Below are 21,965 nucleotides of genomic sequence, written 5' to 3'. Positions count from 1 at the left end.
TCAGAAAATTACTTTTTTATATTTGACATACAGACAAAATTAATTCTGGCTGAAAGGCTTGTTCATATCTTTATCATTTGAAATGGTATCATTATCTTTGGATATTTCATTTTAATGGTGCTGTAGGCAGGATTTTGCTAGTCAATGCAAATTTTTCTGTGTTTTCTTTGGATTAAATGTTAGCGTATCCATTGATAATCCTTTAGGAGTGTAGCATAATTGCACTACCGCGAGGGCGCAGCGTTTCCATCTGTCTCTGTTCTGAGCTTAAAAGGAATCTCGACAGCTCCAGGTATCTTTGACCAATCAGAAGAGCCCATGAGGCTCTAACCGTGATTGGTCGAGGGGCGTTCGTCGCACGTTCTTGTGGGAGGGGCTTAACTTGCGTGAGGGCGTGATGTCAGAGAAAACAGGACAGGATTGGCTGTGCTGGGTTTCAAATCGCCATCTTAGATGGATCAAATCGCCATCTTGCTTAGATAACCCTAAGCAAGATGGCGGAGATGCGGAATCCTGCCTACAGCACCTTTAAGTAAAATGTGGGGATGAATAGTTGCAAAACATGCAACGATCAAGAAATTCATGAATACTGGCATCTCTTGGGTATTTAAACTGTCCCATTCCTTCATTAAGACTACACTCATATTTCTTTCAATCCTATCTGAGTACAAAATATTTACGGTTAACCTGAAAAGCTAAACGCTATTTCGTTGAAACTATATTTTTTCATTTTGTCAAATTTGTCACAATCAGAACTCGGACAGGGCGTCTAGCATTCCACAGATGCTTTTCTCCCTGCTCTTGACCATCTACCTCTGATTGTTGCACATGTGAAAGAAAAGAAAAATCTGCAATGCATTTCAAAATAAATGTTCTGTTTGATTAAATTGTTCCATTTCTGTTTTTTCCCATGGATTTGTTTTAGGTGGTGAAGTGAACGATACTGTAAATTCAGGTAAATCAAACAGGGTGTGGTGACCAATCAGGTTTTGTCTTCTTGTGATTCAAGATTAAAGTGGACTGATTTGAAAAGCAAAAAAAATATATCTGTCTTTAAATGGTACTTTTTCAAGGTTCCTTCTGTTCATAACTGCTCTGAGGTTCTGGGAAGTGCAGCCTGCCAGCTGTTGTCTGTTGATCTTTGCTTAATTTCTCGCCACTGTCGACGTGTGAAGTGCAAACTTGAAATTCAAACACTTTATGACACTGAAGTGAGCATTTTATCCATGCACGTTGGAAATATGGCTCAGTGGAAATGCTCTGTCATTTCCACAGTAAACACGCTTTTCATTAAACAGCCATGAAATCTGGCATTTCATGTATTTTTCACAGAGTTTATGAAAGTTGCCTTCTTCACTGAGATGTATTAAAGCATGTGCTCCACATGTCGCTGATGCACTTTTCTCTGCAGTTGATGAGACAGGGGGAAAAAAATAGCACTTCACACACACATAGTGCATGTGGGTGTGGAGTTTCAGGAGACACTCCAGTCGTGTAATGGGGGTGAAGGTGATCCACGTCCTGTAGCTTCTGGTCTGAGGAACTCTAACACACTCACAGCTGCTACTAACATATATTTTTCATTTTTACTCTTTCTAATATGATCATGAGCAAACTTTTTGAATTGTCTTTTCTCCCTGGCATCACTTTACACTAATGTTCTTCACAGCATGAAACCAAGTTTGTTTCCCCCCCTACAGTCAAATAATACACAAGTTAAATCAGTGGTTACCAAAAAGGGAAGGTAACCATTAATTATCCAGTAAATATATACCCATACCTACATAAAAACTAGGAATGCACCCATACCACTTTTTCAAAAGGCAAATATAAGTACAAGCGACTTGCCAGAACTCCAAACCACTCTCATCGCTTGTCCTCTCTCGTCTACCTGCTGCTGACGTTGCTGCTCGCTGGGTTGTATCCAGAAACTTTGTAGTATGAGCACTTCTGGAATTGGCTTCAACTTCTCTACTGAATGACGTGACACTTTCGCATCTATCACTATAGCTATTATGATCAGTATTACCTCTATCTACCTCCATCCTCACCCCACCTTGGTGTTAACTTCAGCAGCGTCGCCCTCTGACCCGCACGGTGCTGCACAGACATCAGTTACTTTATAGACAACCCTGATTTTATACTGGTCTTTACTGAAATTTACAAAAGGAGAGTAACTGTTGTCACACAGTCATGTTGAAATAAATTATGGTTCCACATTTTTTTAATAAATGTTAAATTGAAAATTAATTGAATCTTCATCAGTTGATTAAAACAACAGTATTTAGAGAGAATCAGCTGCTCTACTTGTCATGCTGAGACAATTGATAAATTCCTCAGTCAAAACCACTATTTGTTTTTATTCTGTGCTTTTCCTGCTAAACATGCACAGAAATGGACATCTTTGAATTTACAGGCACAACACACACATCCTGAAGAAGCTGAGCCTGAAACAAGGGCGTGGCAGGGTTCTGATCCAAACCGTGGGTTGAACCATGGCTGCAGACCACGACTGGGCCTGACAGCAGTTTCTGTCAAATGAGTATTTATGTAGCAGATGATGCAAGCTTGGAGGTTCAGATCTCTGCCACCATCGACTGTGTAATCATGGAGAGGTTTGGGGTTTGACTGGGGACTACATATGTAAAAAGGACATGCATGAAGTGTCTGGTCTATAAGCACCATGCAGACATATCTCCATATTCTAAATGCTTCTCGTAGCTGACTGTCTCCACCTCAAACTATACATGCTGCAGAAGAAAAGTATGTAGAAATACTGTATATGAGCACACTGGCAATTACATTCCTCCACACCCCGGCACTGTATGTGAAAAACACTGAGGGGGCGAGTCGTAGCCCCCCTTCCTTATAAATATAAATAAACAACTTCCTTATAAATGTGATCATGATGATAATACATGAGCAGGAAATAAATTATTTGTCTAAGTAATTGTTAAACTATTGTTTGTTTTTTCAGAGTAAACTGGCATTTATGCCTCTAAATATCTCGCTGGTTTCCACCATTAGTTATGCTTAATTCTACAGCACATATTCCGAGACTAAAGATCCCTCATAGAGGCAGGCAGCCTTAGCCTTTTTTTTTTTTTTTTTTTTTTGGTGTCAAGTATTCAAAGGAATATTTTTCTAGGAAAGTCGAACTTTCTGACCCGGGTCAAAGGATGGAGCTGCTCTGCGACAACATGCAGCAAGGCGCCTTATTACTCTCGGCTTTCTGAAGAGAAGCTTCTCTTTTCTTGTCACCAAACTCCTCAGTAACGACGCAGATGGGACTTGACAGATGAGACACAATCCCAGTTAATCATTGCTAATAAACTCAGCACTGATGCACAATAGCACATCCACGGCATAAAAGATGCTGATGTCAAAAGCAATTAAAATCTCATTAAAATATTCGATCATGTGTTTGTATGAGGTTAGCAGTGCATCGGAAAAAAGTTTTGACATTAGAGACAAAAACGGGAACGCCAGATGAGTTTATAATAACTAGCTAAACTGACTGCTAACAGATTGATGGCATGACTAGGTGTAAAAAGATTAATCTCGGAGTTGACATTCATTATAAAATGTTTTATCCAAGCTAAGAGGATCCTGGTTTGTTGAGTTATAGCTGTATGTTATGACTTTTTTTTTTTTGTTTTAATTCAAAGTGACTCTTTTCCAGCATCCTGTGGTCCAAAGTGGGTCCAGAGTGGGTGGGGTGAGCAGGCTTAGATACAAATATCAGTAATATCCCTGCAGAAAAACAATCAGACAGCTTCCAGATGAATTTAAAAATGTTTTCATTCTGTATTTTGAGATGTTTGATTTCCCCATTCAGCTGACCCTGGGCTGAACACCAAACCCCAAATCACTCCCAATTATTTCTGTGTATCTTTTATTGGTGTGTCTGTGATTTTGACTGAAAGGGCTTTGTGCATTGAAGCTGCTGTTCATCAAAGCACATTTTCTTCCCACAAAATTGCATCAGTTGGTGCCATTGCTTTACATTTGCATGCAGTTGTTACAAGAAGAGGGAAGTGGATGTTAGAGTCAGAACTAAACTCCATCAAAGCTCACATGTCAGCTCATCCAAATCGTCAGTGCAGCATCCAGTCTTTTCTGTGTTGTGTTGCTGTAATCCAACCACTCCCAAACTCAACAATGACACAACCCCCTGAAAAATCAGAAACTCTCCTGCAACCCTCCCAAGACCAAGATGTCAAACCTGACTGAATTACAATGCTAGAATGGATTGTCCTGAAACACTTATTCCAAGAATTAGATAATTCAACATGAATGTGGTCTAATAGCAGCAAACTGGGTATTAATTTTGCATCCAGATGAACCAAAAACCTCTTAAGACAATAAATTACATTTGTGTTTATCATATTCACTGTTCACATCGGTGAATATGATAAACTCTCACTTAGCTTTACTGTCGAGCACTGACACCTTGATATGTGGCGTTGTTTATCTTACTCTGTATATTTTCTGAAATATTAGGTTCAGGCTTCCATTTTGAACTTGTAAAGCACTTTGGTCAACGTTTTTTTTTAGATATACTATATTGAGAAAGTATTTTTTTTTGTGTGTGTGTGTGAATAAGAAATTCAACCTTAACATCCGGTGTGTTTTATGTGATCTGGCTTTAATGAAATAGGGGTCGATGTGAATTGGAACAGTTGTGCTCTGTCTTAATTTAACACATCCCAACATTTTTGAACTGAGAAATGTAAAAATGATATACTGTCGGTGGGGTGCATGAGAAAAGTAGCAGACTTCAGTGGCCCACAGTCTCACCCCTCCACCACCTCCTGGAATATTTCATGACACAGTCTCCGTTTAGACAAGGCTATCTGAAATTTTATTAGAAAACAACGCTTTTTTTTTTTACCCTGGGGCCATTTTACCTTCCCTCTGCATGTTTCTCCACTTTGTTTATCTGTCTTTTATCATCTCACTTTCACAAATCTGTGTTTTTGCCCGGCCGCCTCTCTCCCTCTCTCGTTCCTCTCTCTTCATCCCTCACTCCAGTGTGAGACTTCGCACCACACAGACTCTCTTTATGCAGTCTGTTTGTTCTGCCGGGCCGAGCTGCAGCACCGTCCCTCTCATGCTGACTGCCGAGCGAAGTGTGAGGAGGACTGCTGCCGCCGCAGAGACACCCTCAGTGTTTGCAGCTGGAGCCCGGCGAATGTTCGAGACACACACAGGTTGACACGTATACACACCGAGGCTCACATGGTACTGTCATAACCTATAACAATATAGCGAGGAATGCATGTATCTCCTGCCATCCCTCTGAAAACAAAGATTTTTCTCACAGCTGGATGTGCCTTTGAGCCAACACTTCCTGACAGGAAGCAATAAAATTCCACCGCACTCAATAGCCAGTATACTGCTTACTCACTGCAGGCCTTAATCATCATTCATGTCACGTGTTAGCGCCGACATTTCTTGACATTGCACTCATGAACCTTTGGCATGCTGAAGAAGAGTTTTGAGAAGAATCCCGTGCATCCAAAGCACTGTAATTTATGTCTTTGTGTACTTGATCTGTGCTTCCTGGTGCAATCATTTTTGTTTCTCTCTGCTGAAGGCATTTCAGACCGCCGCTGAGACCGCTCCGGTTGCCAGATATTGCAATTTATCTACTGCTGACCTCCGCGGAGGTTTCGCAAAGTGATTAGATAACAATTTGTTCCTGTTTCACTCTCATGGTCCTCCTCCTTCTCCCTGACTTTCTTTTCATTTCCTTCGTGTGCCGTGGAGTACAGCAGCTGCTTTTTCTGAGTCTGTTCCTTGAGTCACATGATGAACTCTGAGGAATTCTGCTCCACTGTAGTAATTCACCGGCTCTTTCTGATCCCTCCTTCATCTGGTGCTTGTTGTCTTCCCTCTTTTGCTCCCATTCTCGTTTTTTCCCCCCCCCCCCTTTGCTTCCATCCAGGAATATATCCACACCCCCTGTACTCCCACTGGGCACGGGGGCGGCAGGTGATTTACGCTGCGCCGCCACAGATGCTCTGCAAGTGTGTGTGCGTGTCAGTGTTTGCGCGTGCTCCCACATTTCGGCTCTGCTTTTCTCCTTACAGCTGAGAGTATGAGAGGCCATTAGCAGAAAGAGAAGACCTGCGGTTGAGGGAGTATCTTGACATTTTAGGAAATTAGATCATTTGCTTTCTTGCCAGGAGTTATGCAAGAAAATCAATACCACGGTTAGTATGCTAAACGTTCAGCCCCAGCCAACGACTGATTAGCTTTAGCTTAGCATAAACGCAGAACAGGAAATGGTGAGCGTGGCCCTGTCCAAAGGTAACACAATCTGCTTACCAGCCCCTCTAAATCTAATAAGTTAGCTTCAGAAGCACTGTGGGGGAGATTTAGCTTTCAGATAGAGACTCGGTATTTCTTTCCAGTATGCTAAGTTACCTGTCTGACTCCTGAAGGGAGTGGAACAACATCCAATGTGGGCAATTCATGTGCACTGGACACTGACGCACTTTCTGTATTTGAAAACAGTTAAAGAACAGAGCTTTTTTTCTCTCCCACATGTGTCTACTTTTAAAAGTTACCAAATAGTGATAACCTGCTTGAACACGTTGCTTGTCATAATGCTAAATAAACTTGTCAGCACCACAAAACACTGAGAAAATATAGTCAGGATTGGGCCGAAGCCCATGTAAATTGTGAATATTTCGAAGATTTGATTAAGAGAACACCCGCGTACAAGACAAACAACAATAACAGCTTGAACATTAAAAGCAAGCCACCGCTGAGCAGCCTCGTAAAACAAACTCCAGATGTGGGAATGCATTTTGCTGGAAGGACCACAGCGACACTGGTGACATCTGTGAGGCTCACAACTGGAAATGATAAGAACCATTAGAGTTTCAAGTCGTGAAGTCATGCTGGAATTAATTTGCTGTTGGAAACTTATATCTATTAAAATAAAATATTTATTTATTTATTTTTATTAAAGCTGGATTACAGTATTCGGTCAACAGACAGTTAAAAAAAACAATAAAGCTTCTGGCGCTTTTCCACTAGTCCCCTCTTGGCCCTCATACCAGGTACTTTCCTGGTGCAGGTGCAGCCGCTTGTGGCCACCGGCCCGGAATCGACCGGCTGTTCGGGGAAACCTCCCGAACCTCCCGATGGCCAGCCCGCCCCTGCCCAGCGTCACAGCTGCCCTGCTGAAAAAGGAGTTGGGCCAGGATGCTTCCTTCGACCAAACGCTCCTTGATGTGCTTGGTTGTGTGGAGTGGAGCAGGGAGTGTGTCTTTGGTGTGTGTGACCCATTCCCGTGTGTTCCTCTGTCCTGGGGGAGGTGTAAACAGTACTGTACATACTTTGGACTGAATAGACATTTTTTTTTATTGTTGACAAATGCGTGATGATTTCATTTTGTCTATTTATTAATGCACTGGAGGGGAAACTATTTCTCTTTGTCGCATAAATACTCGAGTTTCGTGCCGCGTTGTGATGACGACACCCCCCGCGCCAAGCCGGTTTACTGGCCAAGGGGGGTCAACGCAAACCTTGCGGAGTAGAGCAAAGCGGGGACTAGTGGAAAAGCGCCAACAGACACACTGAAAGTACTGGATATGACAGATCTCTGAGGAAAAATAAAGAAAAAAATGCTGCAGGAGGCAACCTCCATTTGACTTCTTTTGTTGGAGAGTTTGGGAAAATTCCCCAGTCAGTCAAAAATATCCATCAGCAGCCTCTCTATCCATCAGGACAGTGCAGCAAGACGTCTGCTGACAGGAAAAGCTACATAGGAATAGCAGAAGCTCTGGCTCAAGGGGGAAGTGACTTGCACAGAATTAGCTGACGGAGCAAGCAATTCACCAGAAATCCCTAAGAGCAGCACATCCGGCAATCAGTATTATTCAGTGTTGCTCATTGTTGCAGGAATCAGCCACAGGATGTCATATTGAAGGAGAAACTCTGTTCATCATGTCACTCCTGCAGTTGGCGTTGAGCGATTTTGCACAGCCTGCTTTGATTGCGACGTCATGAGGATTTCCACTGTTTGCCCAATTTTCTACTTCATGGTCGAGTTCTTCATTTCAAGGCTCTTGAAATTCAAGCAGTGTTTGAGCACTCTGTGCCAACCTGCGAGATGAAATTAGGACTCAGAGTTTAGAAAAGAACCTGCGGATAAATTACTGTATTCACTGGCTCCTGAGAAGTCACACGATTTACTTACTTGAACTAACAAGTGGTTTAAAAGCAGTCATTGCTTTGATCCATGAAGTGTTGGTGTTGAAAGTGATGAAAAGTTAATTTCATCTGGAAGTTTTTGTTTCAACTCAGGACTCCTGCAGCACTGTGGTCATGACACACATTAAGAAGGAAAGGATTGGTTCGGCCTCGTGTTAGCTTACTGGATTTGATCCACTTGTCATTCAGTCTCTCTGATTTCTGTTCCTGTGCTTTAGAATTTTGAGACATCTCACGCAGAGTACAATCAGCGTTCTTTTGGTTTGAATTTTTAATGCTCTAATGTTTAAGTGCATAGATGCCTGAAGTGAATTATATTTTCCACTTGGAGTGTCCCAGTTTGGTATTTCACTTAATGCCCACTTTAGATTTTTTTTCTTTTTATATATTAAGAATATATATTCATTGTATTGTGGGATATTTATTAGTTACAACTTTTCATTAAACATTGCAATATTAATACAAAGGTCCCTGTGGAGAGTAGAACCTCATTGATCTGTGCGTACACTTAATTTATGCTGCATGTTAAAAAGCAGCTGACAGAGAATAACTCTGCAGCTAATGGAGACATTTAAACTACATCAATAATTGGTGAAAAGTCACAACATCTGTTTGTTGTTCACTATTTTAAAATGTCAGCACTAAGTATAAATAAGGTGCATTCACACTCCAGGCAAAAAGACTCCAGTCTTTTTTCCTGTAACCCACATCTGAGTTTAGACAAATCCCATTTTCACCGTTTTCATATGTGGTTCCAAATGGGAAACATATCTGAAATTTTGGACCATATTGCATGTCACGTTTAATTCACTTTTTATGTCACTGAATTTTTATGGCACCGAAGTTGTGTGCCAGAAGACATAGATGTTTATGAGTCGAACACAGATGATTGCTTCTGCTGAGCCAGTGTATGGAATGTTTTTATTTACAGTATATCAAAGAAGGAATATTCAATTTAAAATAACTCAAATGTTCTTATCTGCTTTTTTTAAGATACAGACATGCTTTTGTACATTAAAACTGTGGAAAATAATCACATTTCAACAAAACAAATCTGTGATTGAGCATTAAGACCTACAGTGTGAATGCAGCCTTACACACAGTCTGTTAATGCATCTCCTGCAGTACTTTAGCCAAGCTGACTGTATGTGAAGACGCCGGTTGATCAAATCTAATTTTGATCACAGATTAACCTTAAATACTTATTTTTGGTCTGTGGGAGAAAAGCAGAGTTCCAGGAGATGGGAGAACAAAACAGAACAACAAAAAACATCTGATTTCTGGCTTGAATTGAAATACAACTTCTGTGAATTGTTACGTTTGTGGTCACTAAATGCGTCTTGCCTTTCCTCGTCGATGATTGGTAATGATTAAGGTTTTTGGCCGTGTGTCTTTCATTTCTGACTGTCTTGGCCTTTAGTCACAGCCACTAAAGCAGCGCCGCCTTGCTGTGTCAGAAGCTCCCTCTTTTCGGGATACAGCTACTGCTGTCCACAAATCACATTCTGACAGCGTCCTTACTGCCGAGTCTCCTGCACGTCTGTATGATCATGTTGTTCTTGTGCTGCATTTCATCGACCAAAATTTTAGGGAAGCATTAAGTCCACAAATTAGTCTCTCTTCCAGGTTTTGGTGTCTGGGCACCTACAATAACAAAGTAATGGGACCGCCTTTCTATTTATACACCAAATCTGTCCTGCCATTGTTGATCGTCGGCGGACTGTGGTGTGATGTGGGTGGAGACGCTGATGCTGAGCTGAACTCCCTTCTGTAATTATGGAGAGATGCTGAGCGACGGATGTTAATGAAGGGCCACGCCCACATGGCAAATCAAAGGGTTGGGCGACCGCACACACCACACCCAGATTGTACTGTATGCATTGTCACTTACGCTGGCTTTGTTTCCAAGTGCACGAATGGCACCGATGTCCCAGTAGGCAATGCACCCTTTCATGTTTCGGACTCATGTAATGTTTGAAGTTACTGGATGACTTTCCTTCCGCTATTTATTTCTGTTGAAGTCGTGGTTTTTTTTTTTTTGTTCCTCTCTCCCTGTGTTACTGCAACATGAAGCTGGTACACACCTTCCACAGTCACATTTCTGTCTGCGGTCCACAGAAACAACATCAGGATGTGGTTATAGATGAGAAAGTTTAGTCCTCACGACATGAGGAACCTGTAATCTGGTTTCACATACAGTTCCAGCGGCTCTGAAAACCTCCCATCTTCGCTTTGAGTGTCGTCCTGCAGTAAAGCAAACCCTCCCCAAACTCAAACCCTCTGCCTTCAGCCTGACTCTCAACAGCCATTCCTGTGTGGTTTTCCGCTCCCACCTTCAGCCTATTCTGGGATGTGTGCTTCCCCTAAGCTCTACTTAGCGAGGTTGCCAGATTCACAAAGCCAACAAAATGGTCCATGAGCTAAATACATGTTTATGAAATTCCCAAACTTACTGTAGCATTCCTGGGCCAGGCCAACACCAAAAAGGAAAATTCCAGAGCCTGAAGAAGTTATCCTAAGTTGGTTAGGAGAAAAGCTACTCCACCATAAATGTACATTTTCATCAAGACTTTCCAAAAATTGCTTGTCAACATTAAGATTTATCCTTCCATCTCTAATGACAACAGTACAAGTATTTCTGCAGTATAAAGTTGTTTTTTTAATGTTATTTTATCACGTAGTAACCGTATTTTGATAATTGTTTTTGTTAAACTTTTGCAGGATTACTTACAGCTTTCTTTTTCCTCTTGCCTGTTTCCTGCACTGTCATCACTTTGCTCATGTAATTTGTTTCATAAGACGTCGGCCCGTTCTGTCAGTGTCTGAAATAATACTGACGTCACCTTCTTGCCACAACCAGTAAAATAGCGTAGCGCCGTAATAACGTTTGAAAAATTTAGCGAGAATAAATCGGCCTCACGTAGCGTTAAGGCTCCCGACAAGTTTATGGCGTGCTACTCTGTGCAGCATTAGGTTTGACCGCATTATGCCGCTCTCTAATGAATCCGAGGTGCCAGCTGCCACAGCGTATTTCAGTCTACACATATAGCAAGTGTCGTGTCCGTCATCATCGATGAATGCAAACCAAGAATGGAGCAGTTGCTCCAAGAATGGAGCCATCATATAAATTAAAAAAGCTTGGTGTGGAAGTACAGGGACATCGTGAATGTATTGCTCAACGTGAATCTGAAAAACCTGATAGTTTCTGCTGCGTTTGGTTGTCGGTAGCGAGTAGCAGCAGTCGCTCTCTGCGGTGTAGCGAGATGGTTTTGGAACTTCATCACCTCCTTTAACAAGGTCTTCGATCTGCACAGCCTTGTGTTCTTCCCTCTAAAACTTATGTGACAAATAGAAAGATGGAGTTTTATGACTACCTCTCAGATTTTTATTATACTAATTACTTCCTGATGGCTTTTGGAATCATGATGGATAAAAGAATTGCTGACAATAGAAGGTCTCACAGACTTCTGCTCCTTGTAAATCACACTTCATAAGCTCCCGGCTTGAAGATGCACAGTATTCACTTTCAGCTTGTATCACTTGCATGTGTTGTTCTGTAAAATGTGAAGCATATGTGTATTTGTCTATGGAAATGTGTTTCGTGTATCATGACTTTTTCCTGATTACATTACTTTTATTGCTTGGATGGTCGTGTTTGTTTCTTTTTGTTTTTCTTTTTGATAATCTCTTTAGGATGTAAGATGATAGAAAACACCACACTGTTGCTCTGGAACAATGCATTTTACATGTTAAAGGATTGCAACTTAAACGCTCGGTTTATGTTGCCTGTGTTGCAGTATCGATTAAATAATTGAACTTGGAAGTCGTTTCGCAACTGTTTTTTAACAGAAGCGGGTCCGTGGATCTTGTGACACAGTAATCCAATTAACCATTTAGCTACATACCACTGCATACCCGCACTACAGTTAGTTTCTCTGTCAATCACACAACTGACTCTTCACACACACACACACACACACACACACACACACTGCAAATGATTAACATGAGGATCTGACTTTGGCTTCCATTCAAGTTTGTGAATACCTTCTTCTCTTCTTAAGCAAACCCTCCGACTAATCAGTTTTTCCACTTGACCATTCCTGACCCTCGGTCCATTACAATCTGCCCGCGTTAAGACGGATGACACTCGGAAGGGGGAAAAAATGAAGAGAGCAAGATGAAGTGCTGGACCGCCACAAATTGCCGAAAGAAACATGGCGATGCTTCACACAAACTGTACACCTCAATGATGCATTGCTGAAGGGATGAGCACAATTCTTTTAAAGATACATACAGTATACCCTCATTTTATCGATCCGGATTCTCGCGTACGTGCGCGGACAGATGATGAGTCCAAGCGCTGCAGCAGAATGCATTGTCTTGTAGTTTTTCAATCTGTATTTATTTCACCTTTATGAACCTTTATGGATTTATTTGACCTGAAGACCTATAGCTGAGGTAGCAGTCAGTATTAAACCAAAGGGGAAAAAACAAACCAAAGTACACAAAAGTAAAAGTCAAAAGTAGTAGAAGAGTAAAGCAAAGACTGAGTCACCATTTTTTTCAAGTCCACAGTCTGAGCTTGATATCAAGCAGCAGGGGACCCAGAATTAAGTGTTTAGGAACTCTGCATGAAAATGTGCTCAATTAAATTTTTGGTTTGTTTGTTTTTAGCTGTTTCAAACTGCTTTTTCTGTTCCAGAGAGGTTCGCCCAGTGTTCTGACCTCTCGCAGTGTGTTTTGGACTACATTGTGAAAAGCAACGATCGGATCCAGCAAAATGTTGACATTGTTTGTATTTAGATGTACATGATTGAAGACCTTCCAAAGAATATCCCCAAAATCAAGCTTTAAATGTGTTTCCAAGACTGGCAGCAGCTTTTGTTTATTGTTTTTTTTTTAAACTTTATGTATGAAGGAGTGTACCTGGAAGTTCACCGAGTTTACGCAGACTTCAAGGTAATTTGAAGGTGTGCCGAGTCTTGCTTTGTGGACAAGAAAACTCCAGTGTTATTGTTTGTCCACCAGGACATCCAGAATGCATTGGTGTTTTTTTGGGATTTAAGCTAAAGGGTCCCACAAGACTCTCATCCTCCTCCTCTGATGTTTGTCATGGGATCAGAGGACAGAGGTCAACGAGTACAGTTGGCGGTGCAGCGGCGCTTTAAGTTGATTTTCTTCTCTCTGTGGGTGGTGGGGGCGGAGGGCAGCTGTCAGGCTTTGCAAACCTCGTGCCCTGGAAAAAAATTAGTTCCAATCCTCTATCCAAAACGCTAATGAGAAGCACACACAGGAGGCAGGGAGGGGATGGAGGTCGCGGCGGGGGCGGCGGGGGTCGGTTGTCTGTGATGGATGACAGAGCAGAGAGCGGAGACGTCTGCCTCTCTGCATCCTCGCCCCGCGCTGACCTGAAATGCCTCGGAGAAGCGCCGCACGCACACGTCTCCCTCAGCATTCCTCCCGGAAAGCTGCGAAAAAAGCAGACAGAGACAGATGAAAAGACTAAAACACACCTGAGGGCGAGCACGGTGCGGCAGAGGCTGTATTTATAGATCCGGGATCTGGGGAATTAATGAGCCACAACACGTTAAAGGAGCAAGGCAAAGTGTGTGTGTGAGGGAGTGGAACTGTAACGAGTCAAAGTTTGATGTCGGTGTAAGACTAATTTCTCAAAGAAACATTGTAATGTTTGAGTGGGTGCCTCAAAGGAAACGCTGACTGGAAGCGGACCAGTTCAGGCATCATTTTGTGTTGTTCTGGATCACATCACAGGCACAAAGAGAGGTTGTTCTCTCCTCTCGTGTTTTGTCTCTTTATAGTTTCATCTAACCTCCAGCCAAACACACAAAAACACAAACTCTTTTTTTTGTCTCCTCTTGTCTTACATTCTGCAAGTTTTAAAAGTAATCTACTGACTCTGTGTGCATTTTAACAGGCCACCATTAAATAAAAAAAAAAAAAAGTGTGCTGTCTGACCACTAGAGATAGGATTTGGATCAAGTGCAGACAGACCTAAACCTGCTCCTCATACTGTATATATAAGCTACAGCGTCTTCACGCTGAGTGCAGAGCAGCCCTGCTTGTATTTTTCATGTGGCTGTGATGGAGTGCGGAGGGCATGAGGGCAACTCCGCCATGAGTTCTGAAGCAAAGTGCCACACGCTGTTTAATGCACTGTCTCAGGCTTTACTGCCTGGCTGGTTCGTTCTGAAGGCTGTCAGCGGGTTGCGAGGGGTGGCAGAAAAGGCTGAAAAGAAACTCAAGTGAACTCTTCAAGCCAAGATGCTTTGTCCTGATCAATGTCAGCGGGACAGTTGTTTTACTTGTTTGCCTAAAAACATTACAAATAAATCGGCTTCATCAGGTTTTCTTGGTCGCAAATTGAGGTTTTACTATTAAATTCATGTTTGAAATCAATTAGTTGCAATTTGTTGGGCAGATTTCAGCGCTGGTAAACCACAGGTTGAATGTTTTTGTTCAGTCTTAATTGAAAAAGTTTTGAAGGCATGATAGAGAAGCTGCCCTTTAACTTCCCTCCTGTTTAGAAATGTTTGTATTTTCAGACTTGGCTGTTCTGCAACGCATATCATCTTCTTTAAGTCTTAAACATTTTTTCTTTTCTTCTTTTTACAGGTAAATCCACATATTTGGATGACCACAGACAACCGCCTCCAGGAGTAAGTCCTCCGCTCCGTCACGCGGTGTCTCTACTTACCTTTCCCCTCTCTTTTTATCCAAGTTTTTTTTTTTTTTTTTTGCCCTTTAATCTGTTCCCCTAACCCTCTGTCTCTGATGTGCTACCCTGCAATCCACGCCAGTTAAGTCCAGGCAGGATAAGGGTTCGGTCTGTGTGGCGTAGCTGCGTGCAAACTCACTCTAAATACCAGCTCGACCTGGCCTCGGCGCTACAGTAATGCTTTGAACGCGCTCGCGCTCGCTCTCATACGGCGCAGACACAGGGGCCTTGTATTCATCCAGCTGCATGTCTGCAGGACTATCTCTCCTCTGTGCTCCCTCTTTCTCTCCCTGCCAACTGCTTTCTTCCTCCGTCTGCCCCTTGTTCATTGTCTGCCGCTTCAGTCAATCACCTCGCTTTCACCTCTACCCTCATTTGTTTGATCTGTAATCCGGTGAAGCGTTTTATGACAGTGTTTAACGTTCAGCGCCGAGCGGAGGCCTTATCGAGCTTTAAAAACGAGATTAGCTTGAGCGTATGTGATGCAAACAGCTGTTTGGTTTTAGTTCTGTTACATCTGGGCTTTGTTTGTGGATTTAAAACCGTCTTGGCCGTTCAACAAACCAGTTCAGTGTCATTTATATCAAACCAACCGTAGCTGACTGAGCCATTCGTCGTGCCAACTGTACATAATCCAATATCTGATTTATTTGTTTTGTTTTTCTATACAATTAAAGTGTAATATGTAATTTTCTTTCACATTTGCTAAAGTGAGATTTATAAATGTTGATAAACATCTCATTTTGTACATGCTTATCACATTATTTAAACAATAGCCATAATTAAAAACGTGTGACTTTCTTTTAAGTGATGAAGCTGAAATGATGTATTTTGATTTACAACTGATAATTCTGATATAAATAAGATGATTGGCTTCAATAATCTTCTGCAACCTTTTGTTCTTAAAATTCTAATTCAATATGAATTTGTTTTTTACTTTAAGGCCCAGCATTGCAGTATAACTCAGGCGATATCAATGAAAATATGGCATACCTGCTTCAAAATGCATTAAGCATAATTGGAGTTGTTCATATGGGTAAAGACAGATGGCAGCGTCCACTATAGAGGACATAAGTTAATGGACAATCTCTTCAGAAATAGCAACGAGGAGACGATATTAAGCGAGGATTTAAGGATTACATCGTCATTGTGCCTGGACATCACACCTAAAGATAATTACCTATATCAATTTGGAATGTGAGTCATTACCGCTGACGTGATCATGACTTATTTTCTCCTTATTTCATTGTTTATAACACACACTGACTGGTTCAGGACTCGGTTTGAAGATGCTGCTGTGAATCAATGATAAATCCTTCCAGAGATCCAGCTCCATCCTCTGAGTGGACCCAGGTTAATCAATGATCATTTTACAAATACTTAACTGCCGCAAGCCTCCTGAGACCTTCTGAAGTGTGTAATCACACTCTGTCTCATGTATTTCAGTCTGGCTCTGACTTAAATTTAGAAACCATCTGCCGTGTGGAGTCACAGCAGTAACTTCACTACATGCAGCCTGCAGATGTAGCGACTTTCCACACATTAGCGTCTCCCTCCGATTGATTTCATATCAGCTGCCGTCTCACTCTTGCAGACGACGCTAATGCCACGTCAGTCCATCAGCGGCATCTTTCATTATCGTTTGTTTGCTGGCATCTTGTTGCACATGTGATTGATCTGCAGTGTCGCCTGTGGTCTGATGTATTACAGCGTGTGGAGCCGGGGTTCTGGTAAATGTAGGGAGCGATTAGGAATTGAGTTGAAAGCTTGTTTCAAATGAAGGCATATAGAAAAACCACTCAGCTCTCAGAATAAATTTTAGAGTCCGCATCTACTTAAAAGCATAACAAGTGTGTCCCCAAAAATGTGCATCTGCCCTCTGCAGGACACACTTCACAACATTTTTCTGATATTTGAGGGGCACTAAATCTTGCACGGAAAATAGAGACCACATAAACTCACTTAAACTCACTCAACCATTAAAATTTCAAAACTTAAGCCTGAATATAAATAACCAGAGTTTGATAGGGGAACTGAAAATTTGCCAAGTAAAGCCACTGTTACAAAATCTTTTTAATCTCAAATTCCAGAAAACATAAATTTTGGGTTATTTATTTCGATTTGCCTATATGAACACAAAAACACAGCATTTTCGAATTTAAATAACTTTAACTTGCACTGGTCATTGGTACTTATACTAATAAACATAGAATAACTGGAAAATACAACTTAAATTTGGATGTCTGATTTGAAACACTCGCTTCTTTTGTTCAGATCTGAAGAAAATTCTAAAACATTTGCATTTACTGCCTAAAATAACATTTGTAAACTCATGACTCATGAATCAGATATCCAGCCTCAGCTTTGTTTCAGAATCCGAGTCAGTGTAAAACTTTATCGGCTGTAATTAGGAAATGTCTATTTTTCTACACATTTACTCCTGACTCATTGAAAACCAATTTATTTAAGTCCTATTAATATGCTTGGATGGAGATTCTGCTGGCGCGGCTACTTGCAGCTTGGAGATTTCCCGGCCCTGTTGGAGGAGATGTCGATGGATTGGTCGTTAATGACAGGAAGCGCTGAGAATCTCCGCTGTGCCGTGAGCGCAGCCTGAACACGCTGCTCTGCGCCCGGCGTGGGACGAGCGCTTGACAACAGAGGGCGGTGAACCCAGATCCGACCTCGGCGCTGCCGGCAAAGCACAGGAAGCGGATGAGCGCGTGTGCTCCGTGTGCACGGCCGTCTTGATTTGACCGAGACGTGTTCTCATTCCCGCCTGTTGAATGATTGAAGGCCGCAGGTTGCAGAATCGCGCTCACTCTCAACAGACACGGGTGGTCAGGCCCCGCGAAGACGACCGGAGTTTACGTGTGTTTGTTGAACCGATGTCACATCTGAAAATGTCTGAAGAAAAACCGCGACGCCTCCGGAGGTTTCAGAGCAAAATGTGTCATCTGAAAGCAGGAAAGAGCAGTGACAGGGGGAAGAGGGAGAAGCATGACGGAAAGGAAAGGTGCGGGACGGCTCATTTCCTCGCAGCCTGCTTGATATTGGCTCGAGCTGCAGAGAATACAACAGTCTGAGTAGAAGCATCCAACATCAGACACGGGATGGAAAACAGCCCGTGTTATATAAGACTTTTTTACACCATGGATTTGCTCCTGACAGAATCCCTTACAGGCACACTCTTTGGACGTCTCCCACAGCGTGCATCTCAAGCCTCGGCTCTGCCGAGCGAGAATAACAATGGCGGCTCTGAGAGGTTGCCCTTTCGGTTCCGCTAATACCGGCGGGACGTGGACTTTTGATGGCGCCTCTGATGTTGTTCCCGCGTTATTCAGCTGCGAGCCGTTAGAAGTCTGACACCCTCATTTGTCTTGATTTCAGCGGGGAATAGTGTCCTTCGAAACGCCGCATGCACTTCGTCCGCCTCGTTATTGTCATGAGTCGAGAAAGTCCGCAGCTACTTGGCAAGCGCCGAGGAATGTTAGACTGCTGTCCAAATCCACCATCTCCTCTCGTCTTCTGCTGCTTGAAGCCTTTTCTCTATATTTAGTGAAGCTGATATTTAACATTATATGAGCCATGCATCAGATACAGAGTGTTTTCACGTTGATTTAAAAAGCTGAAGGTGATAAATAAAGGTAAAGGTGTGTCCGTTAATGCCGCCTTTCAGTCGTGACACACGCTGCAACACGCCCGTCAACAACTGGCTCCAAGTTTGGATAAGCACATTCATCACCTGAAGGTTATTTTTTATTTCTTTTGTATGGAGGCCAATTTTCCCACGTACCTTCCTTTCAAATTGTAGTTCAAACCTGTTTATCTTGCACGAACTCTGGGAAAATGCTGAGATTCTGGGAAAGAAAAACAGGAAGTCGGATCCGGGGAGTCGTGGCCTGTTCGTCTGACTGATAGTTTCTATAAGGATTTGCGCCCCCTCCCCTTTTTCAATTATATCTTTTTCTCCCCCTTTGACTGCTTCAATAACCATCCTGCTGTTACTTTCTCTGTCTTTCCGCTGAGTTTTGGCAAACACTCAGAGAGGCCCTTGCTGTTTTTCACCGTCTAAGCTTGGGTGGGACTGCTGCTTTTGGCAGCGACGGGACAAAATCAGCGCGTACGTGTGGCCGTGGTCAGCACTGCGATGTGGAAATTGACATCTGCAGCACAGCAGCCCCGATACAAAACAAAGACGATTCGTGTTTTAGCAGAAAGCGGCGCATTAAACGACTAGCTGTGTGTTACTATAATGATCCAGTAACACTCTGTAAAAGTCTTTATAGTAATCGTCTGTCGCTTCACTTGTTTTGAGCCTGTGAACTTTGTTATTAAGTCAGCCAAGCTTTTCGCAGGAACTCTTCCAAACATCCAGGAAAGCCTCCGGGTGAATCACACCCTCCTTTCCAGACTGGGAATGTTCATAGAAATGTGTTAATATTTTTCTCCCATCTGATTCTTTTCATGAAAAAACACCGATGGAGAGGATCTGATCCGTCTGTGTCCCTTTTGTGGTTGAACTTTATCTTTTTCAAAGGAAATCTGCCAGATGGCCTCCCCTCTCCCGTCCTCTCTTTAATCCTTTCACTGGCCCCCCGATTTCTGTCACTCCCGCTCACCCTGCTGAATTCGCCCGGATAGCCTTCATTCTTCTGGGGCCACTTGTGTAAACCTCACGGGCCCTCGGGGATAATTGTCAAATTAGTGCATTCTTGCCGCCCGCGCGCTAAAATGATTCCCATTTTCAATATGCGTGTCAGCCTCAACCTCCGCCTCCTTCCAAGCAGAGATAACGCTTCTGTTTTTGTGGAGAAACGCTCAGATCCGCTTCATGCGAGCGTCTGAATCATGGCTGAGCTTCTTGTTTAATTGGTGAGTCATGAGGAGCTCGCCGCAGCGTGTGTGTGTGTGTGTGTGTGTGTGTGTGTGTAACAGATCGTTAAAAAGTTGCGTCAGTATCACTTCGGTGAAACGGCAGCGGAGTCTGACTCATTAAGCCCGGCGAGGAAACAAGAACAGACCGATGTATGGATTTTCGACTGTTGTTGCAACATTTCATGGTGTCAACCGAGCGGAGGAGCAGGGGTCAGGAGAGAAATGAGAATTTAATCTACTTTTGACCTTGTTTCACCTTCTCTGTGTCTTATTTCACTTTTTCTCACGCATGTCTCACGTCTTTGAAGCATGCGTGAATAAATATATAGATTCATGACACTGAATCACTAATAAATGTATGAAAATGTGTCACATTTAACATATTTGTCTTTTTCACCCGCTGTCTGTGTGTTGTGTGCCTTCCCAGGTGCTCCCGTTCCCCAGCCAGGTGGTTTATAACCGTGTGGGGAAGTGCGGCAGCCGAACGGTGGTCATCCTGCTGAGGTTACTGTCCGAGAAACACCAGTTCACCCTGGTCTCCTCTGACATCCACAACAAAACGCGCCTCACAACATATGAACAGGTAAAAATCGCCAGGCAGATGTACAGATTTAATTAAATCCTCTACTTGAAATTCACACAGCAATAAACCGAGTGGGGAACATGATATTGTAACCTCCTCGGTGAAGTAATTCACTTAAATCTGTGTAATTTTGCTCCATGTGGGACTCTGCGGTCTCCGAGTCCCAAAACTAACGCTTTATGAGTTGTTATTTTCATATAAATATAATGCGATCCTGCTGGGCTTAAACTGTGTAACTGCGTTTAATCAGCCACTTTTAACATCTCAGATCCTCACAGAAATAACAGTTGTCCCCACTGAATTTACTCGTTAATGATCACAGATCATTGAATTGTCTTGCGGTCAGTGTCGGCAACAGCAGCAGCACTGAAAGCTTTCTTTCATTCAGTGTCAGATCAAGGCTAAAGGACAACAAGTCTCTTTGTTTTGGTTCCCTGGAACATCTTAAGGACATAAGTGTTGCTCTTTAAATGGGAAAAAAGAGCTTTCATTAAAAAAATAAAACAAGCCACATCAATTTGAAGCCAGTTTTGGAAACAAGTGCCGCTCGGTGCCATTTAAATGTCACTCTTTCTTGAAAACACAAAGGGAAATACACACAATTCCAGAGAAGTTTAAAAAAATGTATCCTCAAAATAAGACATCTTTTGTGTGTAAACATCATTTTAATTAATCGTTGAGGGTTTATAACTCCTCCCAACGCCTTCTAACTATAAAAACATGACTTTAGATCACAGTGAAAACCCCTAATTTCCATATTTCTTCCAGTTTCCATCAAACTACTAATGAAAATCTGATGGTATGCCTGAGTCATGCATGAGTAACATGATCGCTGGATTTTGCCGGCTCGCATTTACCAGCAGTGCAGTGCTTCTTGAGCTATATTAGAGAGAAACGTGTTCACGTGGGAGTGTTACACTCATGCTCTTACACAATGACACTGACAGAATAAGTCACGGCTGAGCGCGGCCGACTTCCTCGGACGGTGCTAAATATGTCCAGAGCTGCTGCTGACTGATCTGACGTAAATGTCAAGCTAATATTGAAACGGTTCCCTGTTTACCCATTCATGAAAAATTTAAAGGCTGGCTGCACACACACACACACACAGTGGTTGAACACCATTAGCCTCATTAATTCTCTGGGAATAAAACATCTCTGTGTGTGTGTGTGTGTGTGTGTGTGTTAGTGTGTGTGTGTGTGTGTGACGCGATGCTGGTCATTACTTGTGGTTGTGGCTCGGGCCTGCAGTGTTTTCCCGCCGGCTCTTCCACTCGCCCAGGGTCGAGGTCTCGTGCGCGGGCTGCCTCGGAGTGAAGAGGCCTTGTTGGTCCGGAACAGGCCGAATAGTGACCCATCTGTCCCGTCCAGCACCGGGGGGGGGGGGGCTCAGTTGGGAGAGAAGCATAGAAAACAATTCCTGGACAGAGAAAAAAGAAATACAACTTCATTAAAAAAAAAACACTCCCATCTTCAGAAAATCTGCTTCTTTTCTGTGCATTTGTTTACATCAATCTGGGAATTTGTTTTGCCAAA

At 42.6% G+C, this 21,965-nt stretch overlaps 1 protein-coding gene across 2 annotated transcripts in view; it reads left to right on the top strand.

The window, feature by feature from the left end:
• Window positions 1–21,965, top strand: part of usta (uronyl 2-sulfotransferase a) — a 50,530-nt gene that overhangs the window by 10,991 nt on the left and 17,574 nt on the right. For both annotated transcript variants that reach the window (XR_003933084.1, XM_030110570.1), the window contains exons 2-3: window positions 14,866–14,909; window positions 20,274–20,429. Coding sequence is in view for 1 of the 2 variants with exons in the window: in XM_030110570.1 (XP_029966430.1) it covers window positions 14,866–14,909; window positions 20,274–20,429 (200 nt within the window). In the remaining variant the exon portion in view is untranslated. The remainder of the gene's footprint in view (window positions 1–14,865; window positions 14,910–20,273; window positions 20,430–21,965) is intronic.

Source organism: Salarias fasciatus, chromosome 15 (assembly GCF_902148845.1).
Source record: "Salarias fasciatus chromosome 15, fSalaFa1.1, whole genome shotgun sequence".
NCBI classification, from domain to species: domain Eukaryota; kingdom Metazoa; phylum Chordata; class Actinopteri; order Blenniiformes; family Blenniidae; genus Salarias; species Salarias fasciatus.
Note: the sequence above shows the minus strand (reverse complement) of the source record. Positions and strands in the feature narration are given on the sequence as shown.